Source organism: Antechinus flavipes, chromosome 1 (assembly GCF_016432865.1).
Source record: "Antechinus flavipes isolate AdamAnt ecotype Samford, QLD, Australia chromosome 1, AdamAnt_v2, whole genome shotgun sequence".
Classification (NCBI taxonomy): domain Eukaryota; kingdom Metazoa; phylum Chordata; class Mammalia; order Dasyuromorphia; family Dasyuridae; genus Antechinus; species Antechinus flavipes.
Window position 1 is genome coordinate 156,947,908 of NC_067398.1, and position 27,499 is coordinate 156,975,406.

The window sequence follows — 27,499 nt, forward strand, 5'->3', positions numbered from 1 at the left end:
TACACAAACATACATGTGATAACATGTTTGCAGGAATATATGTTCCAACTAAAGTAGAATGTTAGCAGCCAAATATTTAGTATTTTGGTAGATTTTTGATCTTATCAATGTTGTCATTCCCTTCAACCATACGTTCTCATTATTTATGATTATTGTGTATATCCTAATTTATAAATGCCCCACCTTTTTAACTGGAGGTTTTTCTCTTATGTCTTTTAATATTCAAAGAGTGTCATTTCATCATTCAAATTGTCCATTTGTTCTTCACTCTTCATTAAGTGACCAACTTACATTCTTTTCTGATCACATCTCCTGATTGATATCATTATGTCACTCATTTCCTGAAAATAATCATTAGTATTCTGTTGCAGGCTAATTATGCCCAGCAGGTATCTCTCTACCGATCACACTTTTGAATCTATAAAGATTGATGTGATTCATGATCACAGCCACATAGGATCACTCAATTTAGAACATAATTTGGGATCATTGGAGGTGTGGTTCATTTTCCCAAATATAATCCAACTTCTTCCTCCTGTTAATTTTGGGTCTTTATTATTCTCTATTTACAATTTCTGTCCAAAAGATATGTACTTATGAATTAATTCAACAGGCTCTAGTCAACTACATGTTCAAGTCTGGACAATAGGTTCTTTATCCACTTGATGTTTCCTATGTAGATTGTTAGACCAAACTTTTGAATAAGTAGAAAATATCATGTGATTGTCTCTGTAGAATTCCAGGGTTGAAATTAGCATGTTGTCATCTGCAAATAGGAGAATCTTGAAGAACTTGCTAGCTGTACTGAACTTGCATTTTGTTGGATACTTTGCTCTTCTGAGACAAAGGCTTAAAAAAGATCAACAATAAACACACACAGTATCTTTTACTCCCTGTGTCCCTGAGTATGAAGATATGGTTTCCTGGACCAATATTTTTCAAACTAATAATCCATTTTTCATGGACCAATTCACAACTTGTAGAGCTGCTGTGAATTTCTGATTTGGGCCAGCTATTCTGAAAAATATCTTGGAAATATAATGTGTCAACAAAATTTCCACATTCTTTCACCTAGCATTTCCTATCAGACATATGTTCTACTCTACAATCAAAGATAGTCAGCAAACATTTAAGAAGAATCTGCTATACCAGGCACTGTGCTAAGTATTACGAATAAAAAGAAAGGCAAAACCAGCTCCTGACCTCTAGAAGCTCATACATATATACATACATAAATATAAACAAGATATATACAAAATGGATTGGAGATACTTTAGAGGAAAGGCAATAGCATTAAGGAGCACCAGGAAAAGTTTCTTGCAAAAAAATGGGATTTTATTTGGTATTTGAATGAAGTCAGGGAGAAGGAAAGAGAGCATTCCAGGCCTGAGCTTAGATGTCTGGAAATGCATTGGGTATGGAGATATGAAAGTGTATGAAAGTGTTGTATACAAGGGGCCAAGAAAGACAGTGTTACTAGAAAGGGAGTAAAAGTGAAAGATGATTAAAAAGTGCAAAAGAACCAAATTATTAAGGGCTTTTAAAAAAAAAAAAGGCAAAAGATTCTTTTAAATCCTAACTTCCTCAACCCCTCTTAATTCTAGTACCTTTCCTCTATTAATTATTTCCCATTTATTCTGTATATAGCTTGCTTTGAGTACATTTGCTTACATGTTGTCTCCCCATTAGATCATAAGCTCCTTGAAGACAGGGACTTTCTCTTACCTCTCTTCTCCCTCTCCCCCTGTATTCCCATTGCTTAGCACAGTGCCTGACACATAATGGACTCATAAGAAATATTTATTGACTTGATTGTGTATTTGGTCCTGGATGTAATAGGAAGTCACCAGTTTTTAAGCATGCTGAGATCCAGAGGTGGGGGATGATAACATGGATGGGTATGGAGGCTAGACTGGAGAGGAAGAAATCTGAAGCAGGGAGAACAGCTAGAAAACTATTATAATAATTTAGCTTTGAGGTGATAGGACCTGACCGGCATAATGACAGTTTCAGTGGAGAGGAAAAGAGTGTATGTGAGAGGTGTTAGAAAGGGAGAGTTGACATTAGATGGATATAGGAGTGTGAATAAGAGAGGAAAGAGAGAGGAATTCCTTTCTCCTACTGAAAATGATGCAGGAGGTTGAGCCTCGGTAAGTGAAAAGAAAGTGATACTCTTGAAAATATGAGAGAAATTAGGATGGGAAGAAGGTTTTGGAAGAAAGATGAGTTAAGTTTTAGACATATTGAATTTAAGCTTTGACATGACAAAGACAGTGATCCCATAAATACCAAAATATCATAGCATTTTTTGTGGTAGCAAAGGGGATAGAGTAGAGATGTATGGAAAGGAAATGGATGCCATTTGATTGGATAATAGTTGAGTTATAGTATATGAATGTAATGCTATATTATTGCACTTTTGGCTAGTATAAAGAGGAATTCAGAGAAGGATAGGAAGATTTATATGAACTTAGGCAGAGTGAAGAAAGCTTCTGCTTTTTCAGGAAAAAAGTGCACAATGACTCCAATAATATATAGGTATGTAAAAGGTACACAATGACTACAATAATATATATATTCATACATACACACACATACACATATACCAAAACAACATAGGCACCTGAATGTAGTTTAAATGCAGTGACCATTATTGATTCAAGAGGACAATCAATCTACAAACATTTATTAAGTGCCTGTTATATGACAAGTCCTATGTTAAACTGTAGGGATAAAAGACAAAAATTCAATAGTCCTTGCATTCAAGATACTTGAGGCCACTTCAGGGATGTAGAAGGAACTACTTAAAGGAAGTTAGCAGAGGAAGGGAGACCCAGTCTATGTGGAAAGTCACTGAGATAGAAAAGTAGAGTGATTTGGAGGTGACTCCTCCCTGCTTGGTAGGGAAATGGGTAGAGTATTATGAATGCCAAATGTGGCAAACTCAGATGGACACAGTTGCTGAAAGCTTCATTTGATTATTTTTCTTTATTACGAGAGAGAGTTTTGGCAGGGCAGAATGGAGTAAGGAGTGGTATATAGGGAATAAAGTATATACTAACAGATGTAGTCCATGGGTCAGCTTGCTTAACTTCCCATCGTTATGAAAGTGCATATTGTCCAGAGAGGTAATGAAAAGTGTTGTTGTTTTTTTTTCCTTCCTTATAAAAACTGTGTTCTTTATTTTAAAAATTTCTTTATAAAATTGCATGATATATAATAAATAAACTTGTCCATGAAATGAAATAAGGAAATAGGTCTCTCTTCCCTCTTTGGCTTATGTCAAGTTGCATATTTTTTTAGTTTTGTTTTGTTTTAGCACTGTTTTGTTTATAAGGTCACTAAATAGTAACATGTATGTTGACTTGGTACGAATAATCTGAGTTTATAAAATTTCTCTACTTTATCTTCAGCAGCACTTATTAGTACAGAAGCAGCAATTAACTTCACTGTAGGTTTTTTGCTTATTCTGATCATGAGCTTTGCAAGAGAAGATGACCAGATGTTCCCTGAAATGGTGTTTCTCACCATCTTCAGGCACATGATGAAATCAACTTTGCCACATAATTTATTTGCTCCTTCATGTTTGACTTATGAACCATTCTTTCTTTTAGTTACAACTTCTTTCTGGTATTTTTTTTTTCAGATCATTTATAAGGAGACTGTCAATATTAGTGTGGTTCTGTTCTCCCAGTAATATTTTAACTTGTTGGTTGATAGATTAAAATCTCACTTCGTTGTTAAAAATATGGTATAGGAAAAACTTTTAGCAAAATTACCATGTAGCATAAACTCTAAAGTACAGTTTAAGTCAACAGTTTTGGCTGGGAATGTGTTCATTTTCAAAGTATAGAACTAATTGTGATAGAGGAGGCATACAAATACATGGCACAATTGGTCAAAGGGATCAAGAGAGAAAACGCCAAGGATGAGCTGAGGAAAACTGAGGATAACAGAATGGAGTGTGGATAGTTTTGCTGTTTGGTTATTTGGAGAAAATAGAAGGATCAAAGGACTGAAACTGCTTGGAATTGATGAAATGTAATAATGGATGACAGAATAATGGCAAAACTCAATCGGAACTGGGGATATTTATCCTGAAAAAAAGAAAACTTGTATGATAATAGTTTCAAGTATTTGTAAGGCTTTCATGTGGGAGAAGGACTTGTGTTTAGCTACAGTGTACCAAAGGGAGTAATTGATGGAAGTTGCCAAGAGACAGATTTTTACCTCTATAGAAAGAAAAACCTCCTAATGAGCCAATCAGCAAGCATTTATCAAGCAGCTACTGTGTATCAGGCACTGTGCTAGTCTCTGGGGATGTAAGGTAGAAGTGAAATATTCCCTGTCCCCAAGAACTCATTTTTCAACGAGGGAGACTATGTGCACATATATAATTATGTGCAAAACAGAGAGAAAAGTTAACCTTCAGAGGATCTGTGTTAACAGGGAATGAGTAGAAGTGGGCTGAAAAAGCTTCATGCAGAAGATGACCTTGAAGACTTAAAGGGAAGCAGAACTTCAGATGGGTGGTGTGAGGAGCATTCTGGGCATGGGGGACAGTCAACATAAGGTGTTGTTAGAAGAGCAGGAAGTTTAATATGGCTGGACCATAGATTTCAACCATTCAACACTATCTACAAGTTGAATGGGCTGCCTCATTCCTTGCTGTGGGAGTGGACTACAAGTTGATGGGTATGACAAAAGGGAAATGTTTGTCCAGAATTGGATTTCTTTGCCCTTTAGGCCCCTTTCACTTCTAGGCTTTTGAGTTACAGTTATCACCAGAAAAGTTTTCTTTCAACTACAACTATTTGTGAAAATTCTCTACTAAAACATGGAGATAGATTATGATCTATCTACACTGATGGGTTGAATACCTACATGCATGAAATCATTCATCTTTTGTTTTTATTCATTATTTTAATCAGGTCAGTCTGTAAATATTTTCTAGGAGGTATGGTGGTTTTCCTGGAACAAACTAAAACACCCACACACATATATATGTGTGTATAAATGTAGATATGGTTTGTCAGCTACTTTTGGCCATCCATCCAACTTCAAGCATCAGACTTAAAAAAAATTTTTTTTTAAAGCTCTGAATTCATTCAAATACAGTGGTTATTAATTAGGTTTTTTTTTCCCCTCCTATTAATGAGTTTAATTTGGTAGAGCTGGTATCATAGAAAGAACACTTGACTTAGAATCAGATAATCTAGATTTGATCCAAATCCTAACACTTACCTGTGGGTCCATAGACAATTCATATCTTCTCTCTGAGCCTCTGATTCTTTATTTTTAAATTAGTGATAATGATACTTATACTTCTTACTTTTCAGGGATATTGTGAGAAAAGTGTTTTGTTAAGCACATAAAATGCTATATAAATCTGGTTTGTTCTTACTACAATGAAGTTTTAAATGAAATATTTTGTATGTTATTTGCTAATCAATAGGCAGTGTTTCATACTGAATAAAGACCTAGTCTTGGAGCCAGGAGACATTGGTTGAAGTCCCACCTATAAGTCATTGGTGATTGGTTAACCTTAGGCAAGTTATTTAATCTCTAGGTGGACAGCAGACAACTCTGTAAGCCTATAAGTTGTAGATTGGACTGATCTTTATTAGCAGAGGGAATTTCCTCACCAGGAAGAATTCCATAATGGAAATAAAAGATCTGGACAAAAAAAAAATTGCCACCTACTTGGAATGGAAAAAATATCATTCTAGAATTTCAAAACCACTAAGCCAAAGATGTTATCATTAAGTTTAATGTTACCTTCATTTTGAAGTATTTTTTTTAACCATTTGTAGTGTTCAGAGACAATTCTGAAAGTGAATTAGAACTTTTGTAAAAACATGAATGTTACAATTCATTTAGCAAAAGTATAGCATCATACTGAATACACACAACTGGACCAAAGACTAACCCTATATTGTGAGAAGAGAATTTTTCCCAACAGCTTACAAGTATAGTCTGTCAATTTCAATATTTTAGATTTATAAATATGAAGACAAAGAAATATGTTACTTCTTTATTTAGCAAACTATATAGAGTAGTTCTCTAGTTGACTAGATCTTCTATATAACCTGCACAAATTTACCCCTGGTTTTCTTCCACATTTTAGGAAGTGACAATGTAATGTAAATTGCCTTTAATTATTATAATTATGTACCTTAATTATTCTTTTTTAATGAAAAGATTATCTCCTTTGCTGTTTCTCTAAAAGTAAATTTCCTGGGCTTTTATTCAAGAGAACTTAATCAAAGGAAATCACCTTGTAGTATAATTGCATTTTTTAAACTTTACAAATATTAAGGGAAAATATTAATTATTAAATATTTTGACAGTTGTCTTATGTTTCCTTCCCTTAGTACAAAGGATGATTGCTTCAGTGTTAATATCCAGCCACCTGTTGGAGAGCTTCTTTTACCTGTGGCCATGTCAGAGAAAGATTTTAGGAGAGAGCAAGGTGAGAAATTACTTCATTTTGTTGGAAATTTATATCCCAAATAACATTTGCTTGCTCTTCTGACAGGTCATCTAATATAAGTGATCAGAAATACATAGGCATTAATGGGTTTCGGTATATGCTCTTCTAATCTACTAATGATTTTCCTTTATCAAATAACCTTAAAAGCATAGGCCATGTACATTCCAGTGATATTTGAAAATTGATTAATATGTCTTTTAAAAAGAAAACTCATAATAAATTGAGTTCACAATCAAGTTTTTAGACCTGGGAGTTATGGTTTGTCAACTTGATGGTACACTAATGCATTTTGAATTAGTGTTAATGGCAAAATTTGGGGACCTACCAACAACTAGAAACCTGAATGTGTGGTAATACAGTGTTTTATGTCAATATTACCTTTCCTTACACGACCATTTCTCATGTACATCTAATGTACTTTTTTTTTTTCTCCTAGGACATTAAGGTTCTTTACCCTTCAAAACTTATTCCTGGCTCCAATATACAAACTCCTTCATTGCCTTCTGGAATAATTCTGTTCAGAAGAAATGCTGTATTTTAGAAATGTATCTGAACCAACACATTTGTAAATAACCCCTTAAATGTAAAATACTTTCGTATAGTTCATGTCTCTGGTGCTCATCTCAAACGCAACTGCTAATTGGACTGAGCCTTTCCTTATATGAATAATAGGAAATAACTTTAGGTGTCCTTAGAGGACACACTGATTATGCAGCATGACAAAGTGGATAGACCTCTGAGTCAAGACTGCATGGGTTCAGGTCCTTCCTCTGACACACACTATGTGACCTGGGCAAGACTCTTGACCTCTCGGTTTCCCCAGGCAACTTTCTAAGGCTCTGAGCTGTACAGCAGGTGCCGACCAGCATTGGTCAAGGAAGTCTTTTCAATGGAAGCTGCCTAAATTAATGAATCACAGATCTGGACTCCCAATTTCCTCCGTCTACCAAAAAAAGTTCTAAAATTCTACATACTTGGGAAATATTTAAATGCTACACAATGTCTTTGTTTTTCTACATTTTCCAATATCATTAGCAAACTGACAACTAAAAACCTCATGGTATCAATGTCATCAAGTAATATCGGCCAGGTTCTCAGATTGTGCAAGATGTGGAATAGAACATACAGAATTATGGTCCCATATTAGAGAAGGGAAAATATGTTTCCTTGTATTCCTCAGTGTAGTAAAGCAGATATTTGGGTGTATTTCCTTGCCTTCTGTCCTGTCATGGAGATGAAATAATGTGTATTTATAAAGAAACGAAGGACAAGAGAACAATCCTATGTCCAGCTATGAAGTGTATAGTTATGTAGAGGGGATTATATTCATTCTTGTGGTTTGTTTACTTTGAAATCTTTTCAGCTAGAATAGAATAACACTTCATCTCTGCATTGGTTTTTCTTGGAAGTTGATCATTGCCATAGAAAAAAAATTAGCTTTGTGTGATTTTTTTTTTCCTATTGACAAATTGAATTGATTCTTATATTTGCTGTTCTTACCCTTTGCTGGCTAAAGCCTGCCTCACTGCTTTACACCTGCCCAGCAAACCAAGGTGAGTGACATGAGTGACTGAATGAGGCTTTGCCACATTTATTTGTAAGCGTGTTCCTCTTTTGAAAATTATAGCTAATATAAAAATAAAGCAGCAGGTTATTCTATACTCTTTTTGCCCTCATCTTTTATTCCCTGCTCCTTGGTATTTTTATTTTTCATTTATTTATTTATTTTGTGCATTGCAGTGACTGAAGGTTTGTTGTTTTGTTTTGGTTTTGGAGTTTTTTTCCTCCTGACCGGCCATACAAAACCATGAAAGCATGGAAAAGGTGCACTTGGAGAATAGCTCTGGTTCTCTGTGGAGTTGTTGCCAAAATTCCTTTTTCTTCTGCCATTTTACTTCTATGGTTGTTGATTATTTGTCTGAATAAATCTGGCAGCTGTTTGCTATGTTTAATAGAGCAGAAAGGCTACTCTGAATAAAGCTATTTGAAAATTTGTTTATATGAAGTATTTGTAAATCCATGAAGGTCTCTTGGCATTTCTGTATTGCTCTTTCTGTCTTCCTGAATTCATTCTTTGATGCAGGACTTGATGCTGGCAAATTTACCACACATTTAAAGAGCCTTTTCTATAGCATCTTTCTAGTTAGAGATTTCAGCTGTTTTACAACAGCCTTTGTATTTGAAGTCTCAGTCCTCAACTTTACATATGTATTTGTTTGTTACACAACTCTAGGAACAGCTTAGCTTATTTCAGAGAAAAATTCCAGATTTGACTCTTAAGTGAAAATCCAAAATAAAAATAAACGTACTCAGATTTCATTAGTTCAACATTTTCTAAGGTAAAATGCAGGTTAGTCTGAGACTTAGACATTTCATTGCATGTTAGGTTTACCTTTTCTTTCTTCTTTAAGTGAAATTAATTTACATACTTAGTATCTCATTTGAGAAATTTTTTAAAAAAATATTTTATAACTAAATAGATACCTTCAATTTGTTACTTACAATTCAAGTGGGAAAATATAAATTAAAAAACCTAGGGAAAATGTTTCTATTTTCATACCTTAAAGATGACTGATTGTTTCTTTAAAATAACTCTAAAAATAAGTTTCTATTGAACCTCATTTAAAAATTTGCATAAGAGTAATTGAAAATATTTCAAATGGACATCCCAGTGCTACATAAGAAAACAAATTGTTTTATCATCCTTTTCAAATCTTGCATTACTTGTTTTGGGGTTTTTGGAATATGTGACTGAATATGCCTGATTTGTGAAACTTGTTTTAGAAATATAATACAATAGGCAGTTGATTTTGTCTTGTTTTTTTCTTATCCATTTTCAAGTTAACCGTACCATCCATGTTTCCAGAGTCTTCGACAGATGCTACATTAATGTTCTAACTATGTGATATGGTACATCAGATGCTGTGGATGATTCAAAGATCATTTTGTTTGTGTATGCATGTGTGCATATCTCTAGATATATACATCTATGTGGCATGTCTATGTGTATATATCCATACATATTTAATGTCTTGAAACTCCATTTCAAATACCATACCCTGTCACCTATTCCCTGTTCATTTTCTCTATATAAAATAAATTAGCAAAGTAAAGCTTTAGAAAAAATAATTTTAATTTTATTCCTTTTATCATTTTGTGTGTATTGGTAATAATTAATTAGCACAGATTGTTATTCATGACTCTGATCAAAATTATGATAAATTCTAACAAGTAATAATGCAGCATTAAAAACTGGGAATTTTCAATAATCTGCTATTAATTTTTTAAACATATTGCCTTATTGTTTTAAAATGTTCGGTATGGATGATTGTTGTAACTTGATAAGATTTTAGAATCTCTTCCTAGGTGAAACTTTAAATGAAACCTTTGCAAAATTCTCTTTCTAGTTAATTTGAAAACACCTGATATATTTTCATTTAGAAAATCCTGGGGTTTAAAAAAAACCTAGAATGTTTACTTAATTTTATTATGATTTATGCATCCGTCTTAGGTGTTCCTAGCCAGCAAGATGCTAATTCTTTAAATGGTCAGACATTTACTATTTTCTGGCCCTTAACTACCCCAAGCAATCATATTTGATGCCCCTTAATTAGAACACCTTTTTTTCTTTCCAGGTTCTTTTCCACCTCAGCAATCGAGACAATACATTTGCTTACCATGCTGCTCTCCTAAGTGTTCTTTTGCATGTAAATTAATCTTGATTCAGTTTACACTGTCATGCTGAGTGGTACAAATTGCCTATAACAATAAAACAGCATGAGTTAAAAATAAAGGGGGGGGGGGGTAGGAAGGCAGATTGAATGTGTGCCTTACTTGATAGGATGTTACTTTGCTTTATGCCAATACATTAGCTGACGATAATGAATCTTCTGTTCTGAAAAGCATGGTTTAGTTGATTTTTTTAATTTTACTTCAATGGAGCAGTACCTTGTCTTTTATAGAACAAGTTAGACAAACCATTAATGACAAGAGTGTTAAGGTTAAATATGAAGCAATGCATTCACCTCTCTGAGTGCTATCCATCTTTCCATTTACAGGAGCTTGACAAAAGTACTGGCTTTGTACAACATTTCCTTTAATTACATGCTGCGGGAAACAGGCTTTTAACATAAACATAGTTGCATTCATTTATTCAGCAGTCGCTCTTCAATAGAGCTTAATGGAGAAGGTTTAAATCCTAAATGAGTACACACATCTCTCAGCAGTGTTATGGCAGCCACTGTGCTTGGCTTAAAAGCAACATCTGACTGCTTGTATAGGTTTTAAAGCTTTTGCCTAATATTAAAGTTAAACAGTCGAAGACAGAATATAACTGTTCTCAGAGTTTTGATAATGGTTAAAGCTTCTCTTTGCTCAAAGCTGGGTAATCATATTTGATGTTTTGCTGCATGAATCAGATTATGATGGTGGCCTTTAGTATCTTCCTACTGCTAATTACGAGAGTTTGTTTCCTCTTTATTTTGGTTCAGGTTTAACACAAATAAAACACTTCAACAGTGAAAATAGAGAGCTTTTAAGGAAAATGTTTTGAATCAAATTGTTATTTCTGTGAACATTGTAAATTATCATATACGTTTAAAACTTTCCCAAAGTTTCAACTTTTATTCAGTGTCACATGGGAGTCACAGGTATTAATCTGTGATACTTGATTTTTATTTTTAACCTACGTACTAAGTTGCAATAATTTAGCAAGCATTTTGCTTTATGGTATGTTTGTTCACATAACAATTTTGAGATAATTTTTTTTCCAAAATTGGTGGCATGTCTTGTGTTAACCCCATCTCCTTTTGTTCATGATTTGAATTCACTTAGTTGTCTTTCTAAAATATAGAATAGTATTATTGCATGTTTCTTTAAAAACTGAAATGTTCTTTTATTTTCTACTTATGGTTTTTGCACCTGGAATAGCTGAAGTTGTAATTCTTTAATTATAGTCCCATGAGTTAGTCAAAAGCTGTTATCAGGTGTAACTTGTACGCATGTACCTTTTCACAAGCCAAGTGGTAACTGAGTGAATCATTGATAAGGTAACTTTGATCGTTTTGAGTTCATGGGGACGAATAGTCCTCAGATAATGGCTGCTCATAATTCCAGAATCCACTATGATTTGCCCTCAACTAACATGTCTCAATAAAATATGTTTGAATGAATATTTATAAGCTGAAAGGGAAAAAGCTTGTTTATGCAGTCTCAGATTAATTGATTATATTTTTAAAGGAACTGAAATTGAGATTTCATCTTTGTATTTCTGCTATTTTATCCTTTAGTACTTGAGCAAATCCATTAAGGGGGGAAAATTGCTTTGACTGCATCAGGAAATAATATTTCCACACATTTTTCCTGTGATGGGAATATGTAATTATCTAGAAATAGTAGCAGTTCATTTTTTAATTATTATGAATTTAACTTATAGCATACATTTTGAGGGATTACTTTGTTAATAAAAATAACTCTTTAAAAACACAGGCTGGGAGGCATTGGTTTTTTTTTCAAATGTGGTTTGCATAAAGATATGAGCTTATAACGGATTTTCCTTTTAATATTACAGGAATGCTGACAGGAATGAATGAAACATCAGCTATAATCATTGCTTCACCACAGAATTCTACTCCCCCTGTGATACTTCAGAAGATTGTAAATGTAGCCAACCTAGGCATAGTCCCTTCTGGACAAGATAACATACATAGGTAATTTTTTCACTAACAAACAATGTAATAAAAATATATGGATGTATATAAATGTAAAATCCTTGATTCATATTTGTCTTTTGAAAATGATATTCCCCTGGTATATTTGTCTGTCTTTTTTATGGTACCTGTGGTTGGATCCAGCCTATGACATCACAAAAACACAATCTGTGGAGCTGTTCCCAGGGGAGTGGGCTTCCCCTTCCTAGGGGTTTCCAAGCAAAGACTACATGACTCCTGGTCCCAGGATATTGTGAGAGAAGTGCACATTAGGTTCTGTTTAGTCTAGATAACTTCTGAACTCCTGCCTTATTGTGGGGATAGTTAAGAGTTCCAAGTTTGGTTTCTTGCTCTCTCACTAGAGACAAAATTTTAAAGCAGAAAAGGAGTTAGTCCAACACTATTCCCCTGCAACCCCCAATGCCATTTTACAGAGAAGAGGCAGTGTGGTTTAATGAAAAGAGCTCTGACTTTAGACTCAGAGGACTTGACTTTAAGCCAGTCACTTGACTTTGGCACTCAGTTCCCTCAGCTGTAAAATAAGAAGGTTGGATATATATTCTTTATGGTTCTTTCCAGTTTTAAATCCAATGATCTTTGAAACCAAAACCAGAAACCCATCCCAGCCATAAAACCATTTGGCTGGGGATCATGAACAATTCTTTCAACACCTCCAGGGCTCAGTTTTCTCTTTTATCAATTGAGATTACCTGTCCTATCCGCTTTCCAGGACTGTAAAGTGAAAGAATAGAAATGAAAATACTAAGTGAAGTTAAAAGGGCCTAAATTCAAAAAGTAGTCTTATCAGTACCATTATAGATATGCAATCCTATGGTTCAATAATGAGAACTAGATGAGCCTTTAAAATAATAGATGATTAATTCCTCTCAGAGATAAATATTTTCTTCATTTACAGCTAGCTCCAGTTTTCCAAATATAGAAAGAAAATGAAATGTGTCATAAGTTCTTTCCTCCCTGTTTTTGTGTTCCCTATTATCTCCAGCATTTTATAAAGCATACAGTTATGTTTGATTTGTGTGCCTCTATAAATAACAAATAATATAAGCTGTTAGAATTCCAGAACAAACATTACCAAAAACTTTTTTTTTTTAACTTAGGTAAAAATGAAATGCCATGCTGTGCTTGCTGAGGCCTTATACCATTTAATCCCCGCTGGTTAAAACCTGTGAAATAAATAGAAGTATTGCTGTTTGTCTGTTATACATAAAGAATTAAAACTAGCAGAAGTTGAGGCACTTGTCCATGGTGACATAGCTGGTCAGTGTCAGAGATGCCAAGAATCAAGTCTAGGGTCCTATTGAGGAACTATCTGAAATCCAACTGTGTGATCTGCCAGTTTAGCTGTTATTTGACATGACTGATGGCATGAATCTCTGTAAAGTTGAAATGTTTAAAGTCATGTTAACAGTTGACTTAATTATCCATACTAATAGATATATCTATTTTTATATATGTATGTAGCGCTAATGTACAGTTAATATAAGACAATAATTATCTAGGAATTATTTCTATTCATTTTTAGAATATGATCAGAAATATGCAGACAATTTTTATGCTTCTACACTAAGAACAGTAATAGGGCAAATTGTTTCTTCTTTCTGCTCTGTCATGAATGCCAAAATGTGGCTGTCCATGGTGTTGAGAGAAAACCTCAACAGATATGGATAATAGATAACTATGTGAATCTATGTGAACCAACTACCATATCAACTAACTGTGTGAATCTTAAGTTGTCTTCCTAATTTTTGCATTTTACTTTTAATTTACAAAGTGTATCTATAGCAGTACTGAGATTGAGGGAATTTCATAATGAGGAAGAAGAGCTGTTAGAATTCCAGAACAACCATTACATTATGTGAATACAGAGTTCTTCATTCATTGATCCCATAAAGACATTGGAGGGGAAATTGTTTTTCTTTATATGATTTGTATTCTTTTTCTGTATGAAAAGCACTATAAATTTAGAATAAAATGGACATAAATGTTATTCTTCAACTTAAAATAACTTTATATTAATAGCTAATGAAAGCTATCACTTTATCCCTTTCTTGTATTGTATTGATTTAAAAAATGCAATACTTTTTATTAATTTCCATATTGGACTGTGTTTATTGTTGTGTGTTTGTGTTGTATTTAACCTTAAATGTTAAAATACATATTCTTCTGAGTTCTTTTACAGCATGCTTTCAGAATGACCCATTAATAAATATTACTTTTTTTTTTTTTTTACCTATAGCTTTTACTTGCCAGAGGGATTGCCCAGAATCACATAGCTAAATATGTGTTCCCTGACTTTTGAATCCAGTGCACTATCTGCCACACTAGGCTAGTTCTCTAAGATTATAAATTGAAAACTACAAATTAGGGAGGAGATGCTGACCTGCAGTGAAGGAAAGATGTCCCTTAACCAGGAATTCCCATTACCAGTGAAATCACAAGTTCCTCCCCTTCCAATAAAAAGCACTTCTAAGGTTTGCAAAAACTTGTTCAAACATTATCTTATTTGATCCCCGCAACAGCTCTGTTAGGAAGATTCTTTTATTATCCCCATTCTACGGATAACAAAATTGAAGATGATGAAAGTTAAGTGATTTATTCTCAGTTGCTCAGCTAGAAAGTGTCTGAGGCAGTATTTGAATCTGGCACTTTGACATTTTTAAACATTTAAAGATTTTATATGTCAAGAATTCAACATTAAAATTTTATTTGTTTTGGGGGAAATTCCCTGAAGCTTACAATATATTTTTATTTCTTACTTGACCTTTTATTAAAAACAATAACATCTGAGTGTGAGAGGCAGTATAATATGATGGATGGAGAATCTGCTTTGGAGTCAGGAAGACCTACCCCCAGACATTTATTGGCTGTGTGACCCTAGATGAGTCATATAATCACTTGGGTCTCAGTCAACTTTCCTAAGATTCTTATGTAGCCAGGAAAATGCTGAGCTACGTGGATAGAGGGCATTTCCACATCTACCATTGAACTTACTGATTCAATCAAAAGTACACACATATACACACGTATACAAATACCCACATTCATCTATATAGATTGTTATTATAAGATAAAATTCCTGTTGCCATTGGATTATAGAACATTGGAATGAATAGTTTGAGAATAGCATTAAATACAAATCAAATAACATGGTAGTCTGATGCTTTTCAAATTCAAATAAATTTTTGTTTAAAAGAGTAAGAAAATGATCCTCTTTTCCTATCATGTAGAAAAATGTCAAGATATGAAGTTGAAGTTTTAAAAGTTTATCCAAGACTAAACATAAATAAAATGAAATTTCTATAGCACCTATACAAAATAAATAGTCTTGCTGATGGGAGAAAAAAAAAAGGCTGTTAAATGTATTATGATTTCTGCACTTTATTTTAAAAAGCAATAATAGGTTCTATATAGTCATTCATTAAAGGAACATATTAACTGATAAAATTATTTTGGTTATAAAATCAAATTCTTCTATCATTACATAGAGTTTTGTTTTAAAAAATGAGTGGTAGCATGAGAGTCCATCAGAATATTATGCCTTGAAAATCTGTGGCTCAGATTTGCTATGTGAAAATTCTGCTATTAAAACACAGTAAAGACTATTATTAATAAAAGGCAGTATGCTTTTGCCACAATATAGACAACTCAGTTATTAAAGGAAAAGAGAGAGAACATGAATATTGAATGCCTTCTCAACTGTGGTAGTACCATGCAAAGAGAATATATATACATCCTCAACCCTTTATAATCTTATAATCTAAGACAGGCAACACTAACAGACAAACTGACAGAAGTAAATAAAGAGTATGCAGAATCCAGAATAAATCAATATGTCAGATTCTAGTTAAATCTTTTAGAAGTTAATAGGAAATGAATTTTTAACTTTTATTGTTTGGGGGGAAAAGCAAGGGAGGGGGGGATTACCAAAAAAAAGTGGTGATGGTAGGGAGTATCTTTTGTGAAGTGACTCTTTGTGGCAATATATATGTGTAGATCTTTTTTTAAAAGATTAAATTCATTTTAGGAAAAGATAGTCAAATGAATTAATTGCTTCAAGGCCCCCATCTCCAGAGCTCACCATTGATGAGCCTAGAAGGGCTGAGAAAAGGAAGGAGCCGAGTTTTCAGAAAATTAAAAATCTCTGTATTGCTTATTTCAACTTCCTTTCTGTATTGCCTTTAACCTGATTTTTAATTAGTAGCAAAATGAACTGGTTAGAGTTTTATCTTTTATTTAGTTAGCTGATTCTGTACTAAAAATGTTAATGAGCATTGAAATGACCAAAAACGGCAGAACAAAGTACAGACTACATAATCAGACCTAATAGTAAAAACAAGAGATCACTACTACACATCCAATTTTCTTCCTTATAAATAGATATATTTTTGGTAGATGGAAGATTAGTGAATGTAATAGATAAAAGCTATTTTAGTTTTTTCACTCTTGTCTCCATAATAGCTAAGTACTCAAACAAGATGTACATTGTGGTTAATTACAACAGTACATTATAGCTTTATCTTTACATAGAATTTGATTTAAAATAATCTGTGGCCATAAGAAACAAAAAATTTCAGACTTTGAGTACTCTGAACCAGAGGTGTCAAACATGCTGCCGAGACATGTGATCCACAACACTCTCAAGTTAGGCCAAGCCAGATTGAAATGTGATTGGGAAAAATTTAACAAAGTAAAACATAGATAATGTTAACATGTGATTTTCTAAGTCAGTAAACTCTCATGGGCATTCTAATGTAGAGTTTAGTGGCCCCTTGACATCATTAGTCTAAACTAATCAAAGTTCTCATTCAGCCAGAGAGAATGCCAAGGATTGTCTCTTAAAATATATTTTTACATTACAACTTTAAAAAATATATCGTTTATACATTTTTCTCCCTGTTCAAAATATTTTCTGGATTGTTGCTCTGATATGCTAAATCAAATTACTAAGATGATAACAATTAAATGGTACAAGTTTTGTTGATAAGAATAGCTGATTATTTGTGTTACTGCCCAATGTTAGTCCTTTTATAGTTGATAAATTAGCCCTTTTAAAAAATATGCTTCTTGATTGAAAGCTTTTTCTTGCCCTGATTTCATGTTACTTCGTAGTTTATTGAATTAACAATACAGAAAAACTTTCATTATTGCTTTTATACTCTTGACTAAGTCTTGTTCTACCTCTCCCTTATTAATTGTACAGATATTTGTTGTGTTTGTGAAATAGAAACAATATTCTTAATTTGTAGATAGATATAATGTGAGTGGAATAGATTTGTTTTACCCATTAGGTTATTATTATTGTTATTTGTAAATTTTTTTTACCTAATAGGTTTGTTATTAGCTATTAAGGGAAAACCAAGCTGTAAGTGAAACAGTATATCCATGGCAACATGCAGTCCAACTTTTAACCTAAAACATTCAAAAGGCATTTTGTTTTGTCCTTTCAGACTTAGAATAGCAGTAGTGACAGTGATCTTTACTCAGGTAGTGTTCAAAATGAGCTTGGTTCTTCTCTAACCCTTTGACTCATATAACCATTAATCTCCATATGTGATGATCCTTATTGAGTAAACTTTCTATATATAATACATAATTATTTTCAATCTTAAAAGAACATATCCTTCAAATCAGTGGATTGTTCTGCTAAGCCAGTCCCAATTAGTCCAGTAATGTATAATTTATTTCTTATGTCTTATTTTATCTTCCAGGAATCCCCCTTCGTTTTTTGAGTTGTATAGGTAGTAGTGGGTTGGGCGTCCCCACTGAATCTGATTGACTTTGATTCTGAAATAAAATTAAAGGTTTTTAGAACCTGTTTAGACTTGAAATTAATCAAAATCCATGCTTCTTTCACAAAGTGGTTGTTGTCCACTAGAGGGCAGCACTGCTTTTGTGTCTGACTGCTTTGAACTAGGATATGTAGGTATTATTTGAAAAATCAAGCAGGGACTTCACAGCTGACTGTGGACCAGAAGGCATATTGAATATTTGTAAAGCCAACTAAATCGGAATGATGACTTTAAATGAAAGCATTTTTATTTTACCCTTTGTGAGGCACATTATGCTGTGATGGCCAAAATTTGTGAATAGGACAGTTTTCTGTCAAAAATAACAGAAAGTGTATTCTTTCTAGCTTTTTTCTGCTAGACTCTTTACTACTCAAAAAAAAAAAAAAAGAATCTAAACAAGAGATAATAATTTAAGAATTGTGGTTTAAGGTACTGGGGATGGAAGCTTTTAATTCTTTTGTTTTTAAATCTTTTTTCCTCCCTTCCACCAGTCTGGGTGGAGTGTTTCCTCCCTCCTTCTTCCCCCCCCCCCCCCAACCCTAGGAAGGGAAGGGGGGTAGATTTTTTCTTCCCACCTTCAGAGTTTGGGAAATAAATTGAATTTACTCTGTGGAAGAAAGAGAATATGTCACTGAATAAAAACTAGTTGGTTTAGAATATGGAGATGTTTAGTATCTTTAAAAACCAGACTAGCTAGCACTAAATAGTGATAGGGATAGATTATTTTTATCTAACTGAGTGTATTACATCTTGGTATCAAAGGATTAATTTTGGAAATTACAAAAGGGAGATGTTGACATTTGAATTAAATGTAAACTTTTCTTTCAATATTAATTAAGCACCCTAGGGTTGCTCTTAAAATGTATTTTTATTTTATATCCAGTTTTCAAAAAAATTTATATGTTTTTCTCACTGTTCAAAATATTTTCTGGATTATTGCTCTGATTTGCTAAGTTAAATTAATAAGATAGTAACAATTTTTAAGTGTTTATTTCATTCACTTTTTTGGAAAATAGTGTCCCATAGCAATTCACTTTGGTATTTGGAAGTAGGAGACTAATTCAAGCCAGGATTTCTTACATACAAGCATTGTGCAACTTCATTACACATTTGTCAACTTTGGACTAATTATTTTTGTACAGCGAGGGCAGGGCATTGCATCTTGTGATCGTCTTTCTTACTAATAGGATTCTGTCTGCTTCAGCAGGCAGTAATTGAAGGCTTCATGTACAGGGTAGGAAAAAAAAAAGTTCTAGCCTGAGTGGGCCATTGTCACAGCTTCTGGTAACCAGTAGAACAGAAAACAGGAGAAAATTGAACTCAGAATAGAAAAATCAGAGACCAGGAAGGCTACCCAAGAGAAGAAAAAAGCATGTCTTAGAGCTGTTTGCATTAACTCTAGCAAATCTTGTTCTGTGTTTTGGGGTTTTGTTTTGTTTTTATTTTAATTCTGTTTTGAAATACCCTAGAAAATTCATGAAGCTTTTGAGACAAATATTATTTTAAAGATTATTTTAATATAAGTATCTAAACAGCTTTACATTTAGATAAAAGATTATTTTATTCACTCAAGCTAAGGGGACTTGAAATCCCCACGCAGATTTTCACAAAACCAGAGAAAATATATTTTAAGTGCATGAAAGAATATGTTTTTGATACCATTGTTATCTCATTTGTTGTTATTTGACTGGTTTTGGTCACTCTAATTATCATTAGTTCAGATAGAAGAACTTTACAGGAAACTGGAACATATTATTTGGTGTCTAATATCTATCTTATTTTCTTTTGTTTTTAAAATCCTATTTTTATATGTTTTATGTGCTTCAAAATATTAAATGCCAACATCTCAGTATCTTATATCTGTGGACATCCATTTGGCAAGGTGAAATATAAGCATATCCTTGCTATTGGTAACCTGCATGTTCCTGGACAAAGTCATATCACTTCTGGTCCCCATTTTTTTCATATGTATAATTTTTTTAAAAATGGTTGGAATGATCTGTAAAGTTTCCTAGAGCTAAAATCCTGGGTTTCATTGAGTAATATTAAGCAACTAGTCCTTGGTAGGAAATGAATTGAAAAATTATGAAAAATACCGCTTAATAAGATAGAACCCATCTTAAATAGACAATACATTTTTAACTGTCAGCCCACTTATTTGTTCTCATTTACTCTGTTACTGTTTTTCGAGGTTGGTTGGTCTAGTAGACCCTCCCTGTATCACAAGAACTTTGTTATAAAAGCTTAGCATTGCACATTCACCAAGATCTCTTTTGAAAAAGCATGTGCTTTTCTTTATATGAAGGAAAGAAAAAGTTCAGAATAGGAAAAGGGCCAAATTGAGCTGGAAATGATAGTATTCTTTAAAAAAGAAAAGTTCTGCATAAAGGTTTTTGAAGATTGTAAGAGTTACCAAAAAAGAAAATTAGTTTATGTGGTTAAAGTCAAAGTACACGTTCAGTATGCATGAGAAGCAAAATAATATTGATCCAACTTGGAAACAAACACCTACCAGAGGAAGAAAAATGTCACCAGTGTAGGGTGTATTTTAAGCCAGGTACAGCTTAAATGTTCTAATGATCTTGGCTGACACTTTCTTTAGCTGCATAATTGGTGCTGGTGGACTTCCTGATCTTTAATCTTGCATCTAAAAATTAGTAACTTTGTCTTACATGAACTTATTTAGAAATACTTCTAATGTGATCACCTTGTGACACTAGGTTGGAACTGTAGTCGAGCTTATGGCTCCCTGACATATTAAGCTGGGGGAGGGGTGTGGCATATACATTTGTTTTTTACAATCCAAAACAAACCACACTGTGATCACACTGTGTTCCAATTAAATACATCTTTTTTGAACTGTGAAATGAGAATGTCAGAACATCTGATCTTCTGGTCTTCTTTAAAGCACTGCTTCCAACACTGGTGCCCACCAGAATACAGAGACCTTGTTAAAAACACAGTTGCTTTTATACTAGCTAACAGCTCTCTTGCCCGAATGATTTGTTTAGCATGATTCCACTGCAGAGCAAATATATACCATATCTCTTTCCTGTCCTTATTTGTTAGAGCATTTTGAGAATCTGGTGGTAATAGAATTTAAAGAACATGTACAAGAAACTAATTTTAATCTGCATAAACATAGTGACACCAAAATTGACACATGTCTCTGATGAATTTTGCATTATCATAACATTGGCTCTCTACCACTTTAAGTTTTTAATAGAAAAGAAGTAAAAACGTGCCTTGGGGCTATGCAGCACTAAAACTGAAAACTACAGGCTTTTGTGTTCCTATTCAGACATAATCTGTTCCTCTGTGGTCCCATGACACAAGTGTTAAGTAAATAAAGGGACTAATAAGACTATTGTTTACACAATTATAAACCTGTCAGAATCAACTGGAGAAGTAAGGGGCTTTACATTATGGATGGAATGGCCAAGATTATAGACAAAAGTAACTGTAATAAACAGGATGCTCAAGTGATTAGCTAGCCTCTGGTAACCTGATTTGACACAAATGTGATTTTCCTAGGAGGCAGAAATATCTCAGAATTTTGGACCAAAAAAAATCCCATTGGCCTGTGATAAGGTTCATGTAAGAAAGGTTATTTAAGAGGTGTGGATCCTCAAAATGGAAATTAAACATGTATTGCCTGGTCTCTTGAGACTGAGTCTAACAGAAAGTAAGTTGGTGTGTATTAGAACTTCATAAATATATACATATATATGATATATTTGATACACACACTCACACTTTTCTGACCTTCAGCCAATAAGTTGAAGAGTTACCTCCCTTAGCAGAAAAAACTTTTATTCTTTTTGATGTCCTTTACAAATGCCCAGTGTGTTTAAAAGTGTTGATAGTATTTTCACTTGAGCAAAATTAGCATATTTGTTTTCCTTTTGATGCATTATTCTAATTATTGTTGGGAGACTGTTCTTGATGATTATATTTAGGGCCAAAAATGGCCTGTTAGCTTTCCCCCCAAAATATGAAAGTAATGTGTTATGAGATTTTGATGTGATTTTTAAAAAAAATCAAAAAAGAAATTACTTCTCATTTAAAGAGAATCTGCTTCCTGCTTAAGTGGCTAATATTTTAATTAAGTCTGGAGTGAAGTTTTTTTGAGTGTCTCCTGATAAACTCCCTCTTTTATGTTGATGGTAATTAAACAGATCCCTGAGGACTCCAGTAGGCACTGTGCAAGGCCCATGCTAATTGTCAGACATGAGACACTGACCAGTTGGTTTGCTCCTGAATAGCCCACAGTGTGCTATCAGCCCAGCAGTTTTATTTTTATGTATTGTGAGCTGTTGTCAGGGCTAACTGGGTCCTATTGTGACTGAAGATGTTGCGCAAATTGAGGCAGATGGCTCTGATTCAGACACGTGTCATTCAGAAAGGGGAAAAGGGATTGGCCCTGAAAAGTGGGGTCACAGCGGGTCACAGACCTGCTCTACACTTGTTAGTGTTTTCAAAAGCTCATGTGCAACAACTTTGTTGTGCTCTGGTTTGTCATGAGTACCCCCAAAAAAGTGGGGTTCGTTCCTTATGGAATATGGAGGCCTAGATAGTTGCCATCTCCTTCCTTCCTATCTCTGGGGCTTGGCTGTGCATGAAGAATGAATTAGCAGGATTGACAGAAGTTCATTGTGTTCAAAATGGCTTTTCAGTCAATTGCAGGGTTTAAAAGGCTAGTTTTGCTTTTAATTCCGTGTAATTAGTAGGTTTTTCGTGTCTTGGAATGTACTAATAGAGCATTAGTCCTTAAATTTCCTCTCATATTCAAAAGGAAAAAGGGGGAATCTAATGTTCTGAAATTACAACAAAGGGAAGTACTTCATTGGTTGTTTTCACTCAATTTCATTTCAAGGCATCATCACTAAAGATTGAATTTGAATCTTTCAACTTGACTGGATTCATTAATGCAAATATGAACATTTTCAAAGGAAATATTTTTCCTATATGTAGAGAAGAAAGGTTTTTTCCTCCCTTACATACCCACCAACTGCTTTCATAAACAGTTTTTATTTCAAATACTCGGAGTTTTAAAATTCAGATTCTTGGAAAGATGCCATTATGGACAGAAAATAACATTGAGAAGGAAAGTAAATTGGTGTTTACTTTAAGTGACTATATTGAGGGCAATGTATTAAATATTAAATGAATTAATTTACTTTAAAATTCCCTCCATAGTAGCTTACTCTATAAATGAGAGGCTATTGACATGCAGATTCACATTTAAACCTCTAAATAAAAGAGTCTTTGTTTCATGTGCACTTGACAAACTCTAAATTGGGAGCTTTAAGGTCAGGAGGCTATACAGTTTATTAATTTTCTGAAGAATGCTTGGATTTGGGCTTCTTAGCAATAGGGATCCTCTTCCAGATTATTTCATTTGGGAGGGGAAAGTTCTGTTAAACTCATTTGACTTTAGGAACAATATACTGTCTCCTTTCTTCCCCCTCATCATGAAGATCTCTTCACTTTTTTTCCTCCAGATTTGCAGCTAAAACTGTGCACAGTGGGTCACTGATGCTAGTCACAGTGGAGCTGAAGGAAGGCTCTACAGCACAGCTCATCATAAACACTGAGAAGACGGTGATTGGTTCTATTCTACTGCGGGAGCTGAAGCCTGTCCTGTCCCAGGGGTAACCTGCTTACATCTGGACCTCAGAATCTGGCACACAACAAAAGTGCCTGGCATCCACTACTGCTGCCTTTCATTTATAATAATAGCCCTTCCATCTGGCAGTGGGGGAAGAATACACTCTTGACATTCTTGTCTCCTGCTTTAGAATGCTAGTGTGTATCTATCATGTATGCAGTACTTGCACGCCCCCCCCCCCTTTTTTTTTTCGGTTTGCTAACCAAAGAGCATATATTTTACTGTCAGTTATCTAAACTCTTGAATCCATGTGCTATATAATCTCCCCTGACACTTCTACCCTTTTTCCTTGACTTTTTCTAGTTCTGATGAAATAAGTATTAAATAATTAAAGTTCACTGGAAATCAATTTGCCTTCACCAATAAACAAAAATTTTTAAGAGAAAGAGAATCTAGGATAGTGAAGATATCCGGAATTAAGTAAGAGAACAATGGAATATTTACAAAATACTGTTGTTCACTGAATCTCCATGTGTTGTAATCATTTGCTGATGACTGTTGTCATCAGATTTTCTGAATGATTAAGAATAAATAAAATAGCATATAAATAGCGTCTTTGCTTTTTCTTTGGTAAGCAGTCACCAGCTATTTTTGGAGTCCATTAATTCTAAAAGGATTTGATAAGCAAGGGAGCCACCAGGATTTTGTTGCTAAAAGAACAGCTCTTCCAACCTTTGGCCAATGTCAAAAAGAAAATAATTGATAAATGTTTTTCAAGAACTTTTGTGTTGCTGAATAAAAGCCATCCTTCCAAAACAGTCAACTCACAAAACGGCAATTTTTGAAATTTGATTGTAAGGTCTCTCTTTGCTGCTGAGTAAGTTCTTCAAATTGCCCTTCAGATTGTTGCACTGATCTTTGACGGTCCAGAGGTCCAGCTTTGGAGAACTGAATTTCTTTAGTATGAAGCTTATAGAAAAATTATTTGTATGAACATGGATTTCAGAAATAACATCCAGATTAAAGTAGATGAAAAACATATCAAATGATAGAAACATTTAACACCATTATGAATTTTTTTTCATTAGACTGATTTGTATTTGCAAAATCTGCTGTTTAGCAACTTGAAGTTTTTTAATTAAAATTGTTCTCCAATCTGAAAGTCTTTCTAAACCCTTTCTCAATAAGTGCTTCAATTGCAAATTAGTTACATTGCAGTTGATTTATTTACTTCAGTGATTCACCTAAACAGTCTTTAAATAGTTTGTACTAGTTGTTCATTTCTATTTTCCAATCTTCACAGCACTCTCCAGACCTCTCTATCCCATCAAAAAAGAAAAACCTTTTGGTAGATCAGTTTAGATTTGAATGAAAATTGGAAAAAAAAAAAAAGAGGAGGAAGAAAAAATTTTAATTGAAGGTCATTGGAACATACAGTTTGAGAGAAATAGAACAAGTTGGGGAAATTCTTAAAATGTTGATTTTGATGTACTACAGAGAATGGAGGCAAAAATGGTAAGTTGTCCTGTTAAAAGAAATAAAAGAAATCAATCTAAGGAAACAGAACTATGGTTATCTGAGTTACAGATTATCTCCTACGCCAAAGTACTCTATTATGTTATTTTTTCCTAAATGATACCCCGAAATACCACTATAATTATACTTCATTTGACATTTCCTATTTTCCAAAGCTCTTGTCATTTTGGATTTTTAAGTCACTGTTTGGAGAGTGATACATAATTTGACCAATTAAAGATTGTTAGCTATAAATTTCTCTAAAAATGCAACCTACGACACTACTGTTTTCTGTATTTTGGAACAACCACAGAAGTTTTCGTGAGACCTTGATTTTAATAAGTATGACAATTATGACTGCTTATTTTTGAATTTAAAGTCTATATTTAACTGACAATATGACATATATTTTTCTACTTGACACTTTTAGCACCAACAGCTTAATGTGATTGAAACATTATTTTATATACATGATATTTGAAGTGTCGAACAGCAGATTTTTTGGGGGGGAAGAACAGTGATTCAAAATTCTTTGCTCAGAATTCATTTGACTTGATCATTTTCTGTGATTATCTTTAAATTATTCCATAGAGTTGAGTTAGCCAAAGTTAAAGTCCTAATTCTAGCTATATTTTTGTATTTTAATATTAATTTAATGGGACATTTTATATATACCAATTTTGAAGAACTATGATGGTATTTTCAGCTTCATACAGAAAGTACAAAAATAAGGCTTTTCCTTGCTTTTGATTTGAAAAATCATTTTAAAAGATTGAAGAGGACCCAAAAATTATATTAAACAAAAATACTATGTATACTGCCTCTGGCTATTCCCCTTTATAAATATTTAATAAAAAATAGTTGGGGGATAGGGTTTTTTTTTAACCTTAGAATCTAAGATTTTTAATTTGGATGTTAAAAAAGTGAGGGAAAATAAGCTTCATTAAGCTAACTACTTATTAAATTAAGGTAATTGGAAGATACCCTCCCCCAAAAAAAACTTGTGCATAAATCCCCTCTTTTTTTCTCATCAGCTATTATTTTTAACTGTGTAATCATAGAAGTCTCACATGAAACAGTTTAATAACTTATTTACCTTTTGTGCCATGTAAGAAATGAAGAGCATGGAGTGAGGGTTATCTTAGAATGTATTTAATCTCAGGGTTGGTAGGGACTCTACCATTCATTCTAGGCCCTATTTTACAAATGACCATTTACATTTTGATTAAAGATCTCACTGAAGGGGAACCCAGTTTTTCCCAAAATGACCTATTCTGCTTTTGGATAACTCTAGTCACCGGGAAGGTTCATCCTATGTCCAGTTTAAAAGTCACTTCTATGAAGGTTCAGTCCCTCACTTCTAGTTGAACTTCCATGGCAATTTAAGTTGGAGTTCTGATGGCACAGGTTTTGAAAATGCTTAAGGCCATTTGTATGCATAATTCATTTGAAACTTTGTATTAGCTGCTGAGCCCATGCTTGAAACTCTTCTGTCGTGATAGACCAGCCCCATGCCGTTTTGAAGGTTATCACCATGTTGGCTGAAGGGTGATATACCTTTTTGGCCAAAACAACAATTAAAGCCCATATACTAAATTATTGTAATGTACCACTGAAAGGAGTATTTCTAGATATGAAATGATAATATCCTTACAACATGTATCTTGGAACATGAACAAAAATTTAACACTCCTTTGATCACCTAGAGAATGTGTGGATCTGAATGTTCTTGAAATATTCAGTGTATTCATCAATAACATAAACGAATGGTCACATGGCATTCAGCTTTATAGAATTAACAGAAAATTGGAAGTGTGGCAAAGGAATTAATCTGTGGGTTAATTTTTGCCATATTCTATAGACAAGTCTTTTATTGAATTTATGGAGACTATGAAGAAGTACAAGAAATAGCCCATATAGGAATATAGAGATTTCTCTCAACTTCTAAACACCAAGTTGGAAATAAAATATATGTGTAAAAGTTTGTTACATGCTACTTTTTCTTGTTTCCCACCAGCTAACCCAAAGCTACTACCTCCAAGAACAAATCAAACTCTTAGTTTTTTTTTTTTTTTCCCCCTCAGGGAAACTGATCAGCAAGCTTCTTCCCTACCGTCCTGTCTTCTTGAGGAATTTCATCTCATAACATGTTCCTACCTTTTCCCATTCCAAATGCTTTTACATCCATTTCTGTCCACCTTCCTTTTCTTATGTATCCACACTCCTTAATCCCATTCCTCCTTTCTCTACTGTTTTCTAAGGATCTATTATCCCTGGCAAATTTGTTCCTAATTCATTTCTCCCTTTATTTCATTTGTAACATGAACACACACATCATCAAGGTGCATTTATATTTTTGTGC

The 27,499-nt window shown here is 33.6% G+C and overlaps 1 protein-coding gene across 4 annotated transcripts in view; it reads left to right on the forward strand.

The window, feature by feature from the left end:
* Window positions 1-24,230, forward strand: part of AP3B1 (adaptor related protein complex 3 subunit beta 1) — a 320,898-nt gene extending 296,668 nt beyond the window's left edge. For 2 of the 4 annotated variants that reach the window (XM_051991812.1, XM_051991811.1), the window contains exons 25-27: window positions 6,375-6,472; window positions 12,063-12,201; window positions 23,516-24,230. In XM_051991812.1, coding sequence (XP_051847772.1) covers window positions 6,375-6,472; window positions 12,063-12,201; window positions 23,516-23,669 — 391 coding nt within the window. In that variant the 3' untranslated portion in view covers window positions 23,670-24,230. The other 2 variants (XM_051991813.1, XM_051991814.1) reach the window with 2 other exon arrangements.
* Window positions 24,231-27,499: the final 3,269 nt, after the last annotated feature.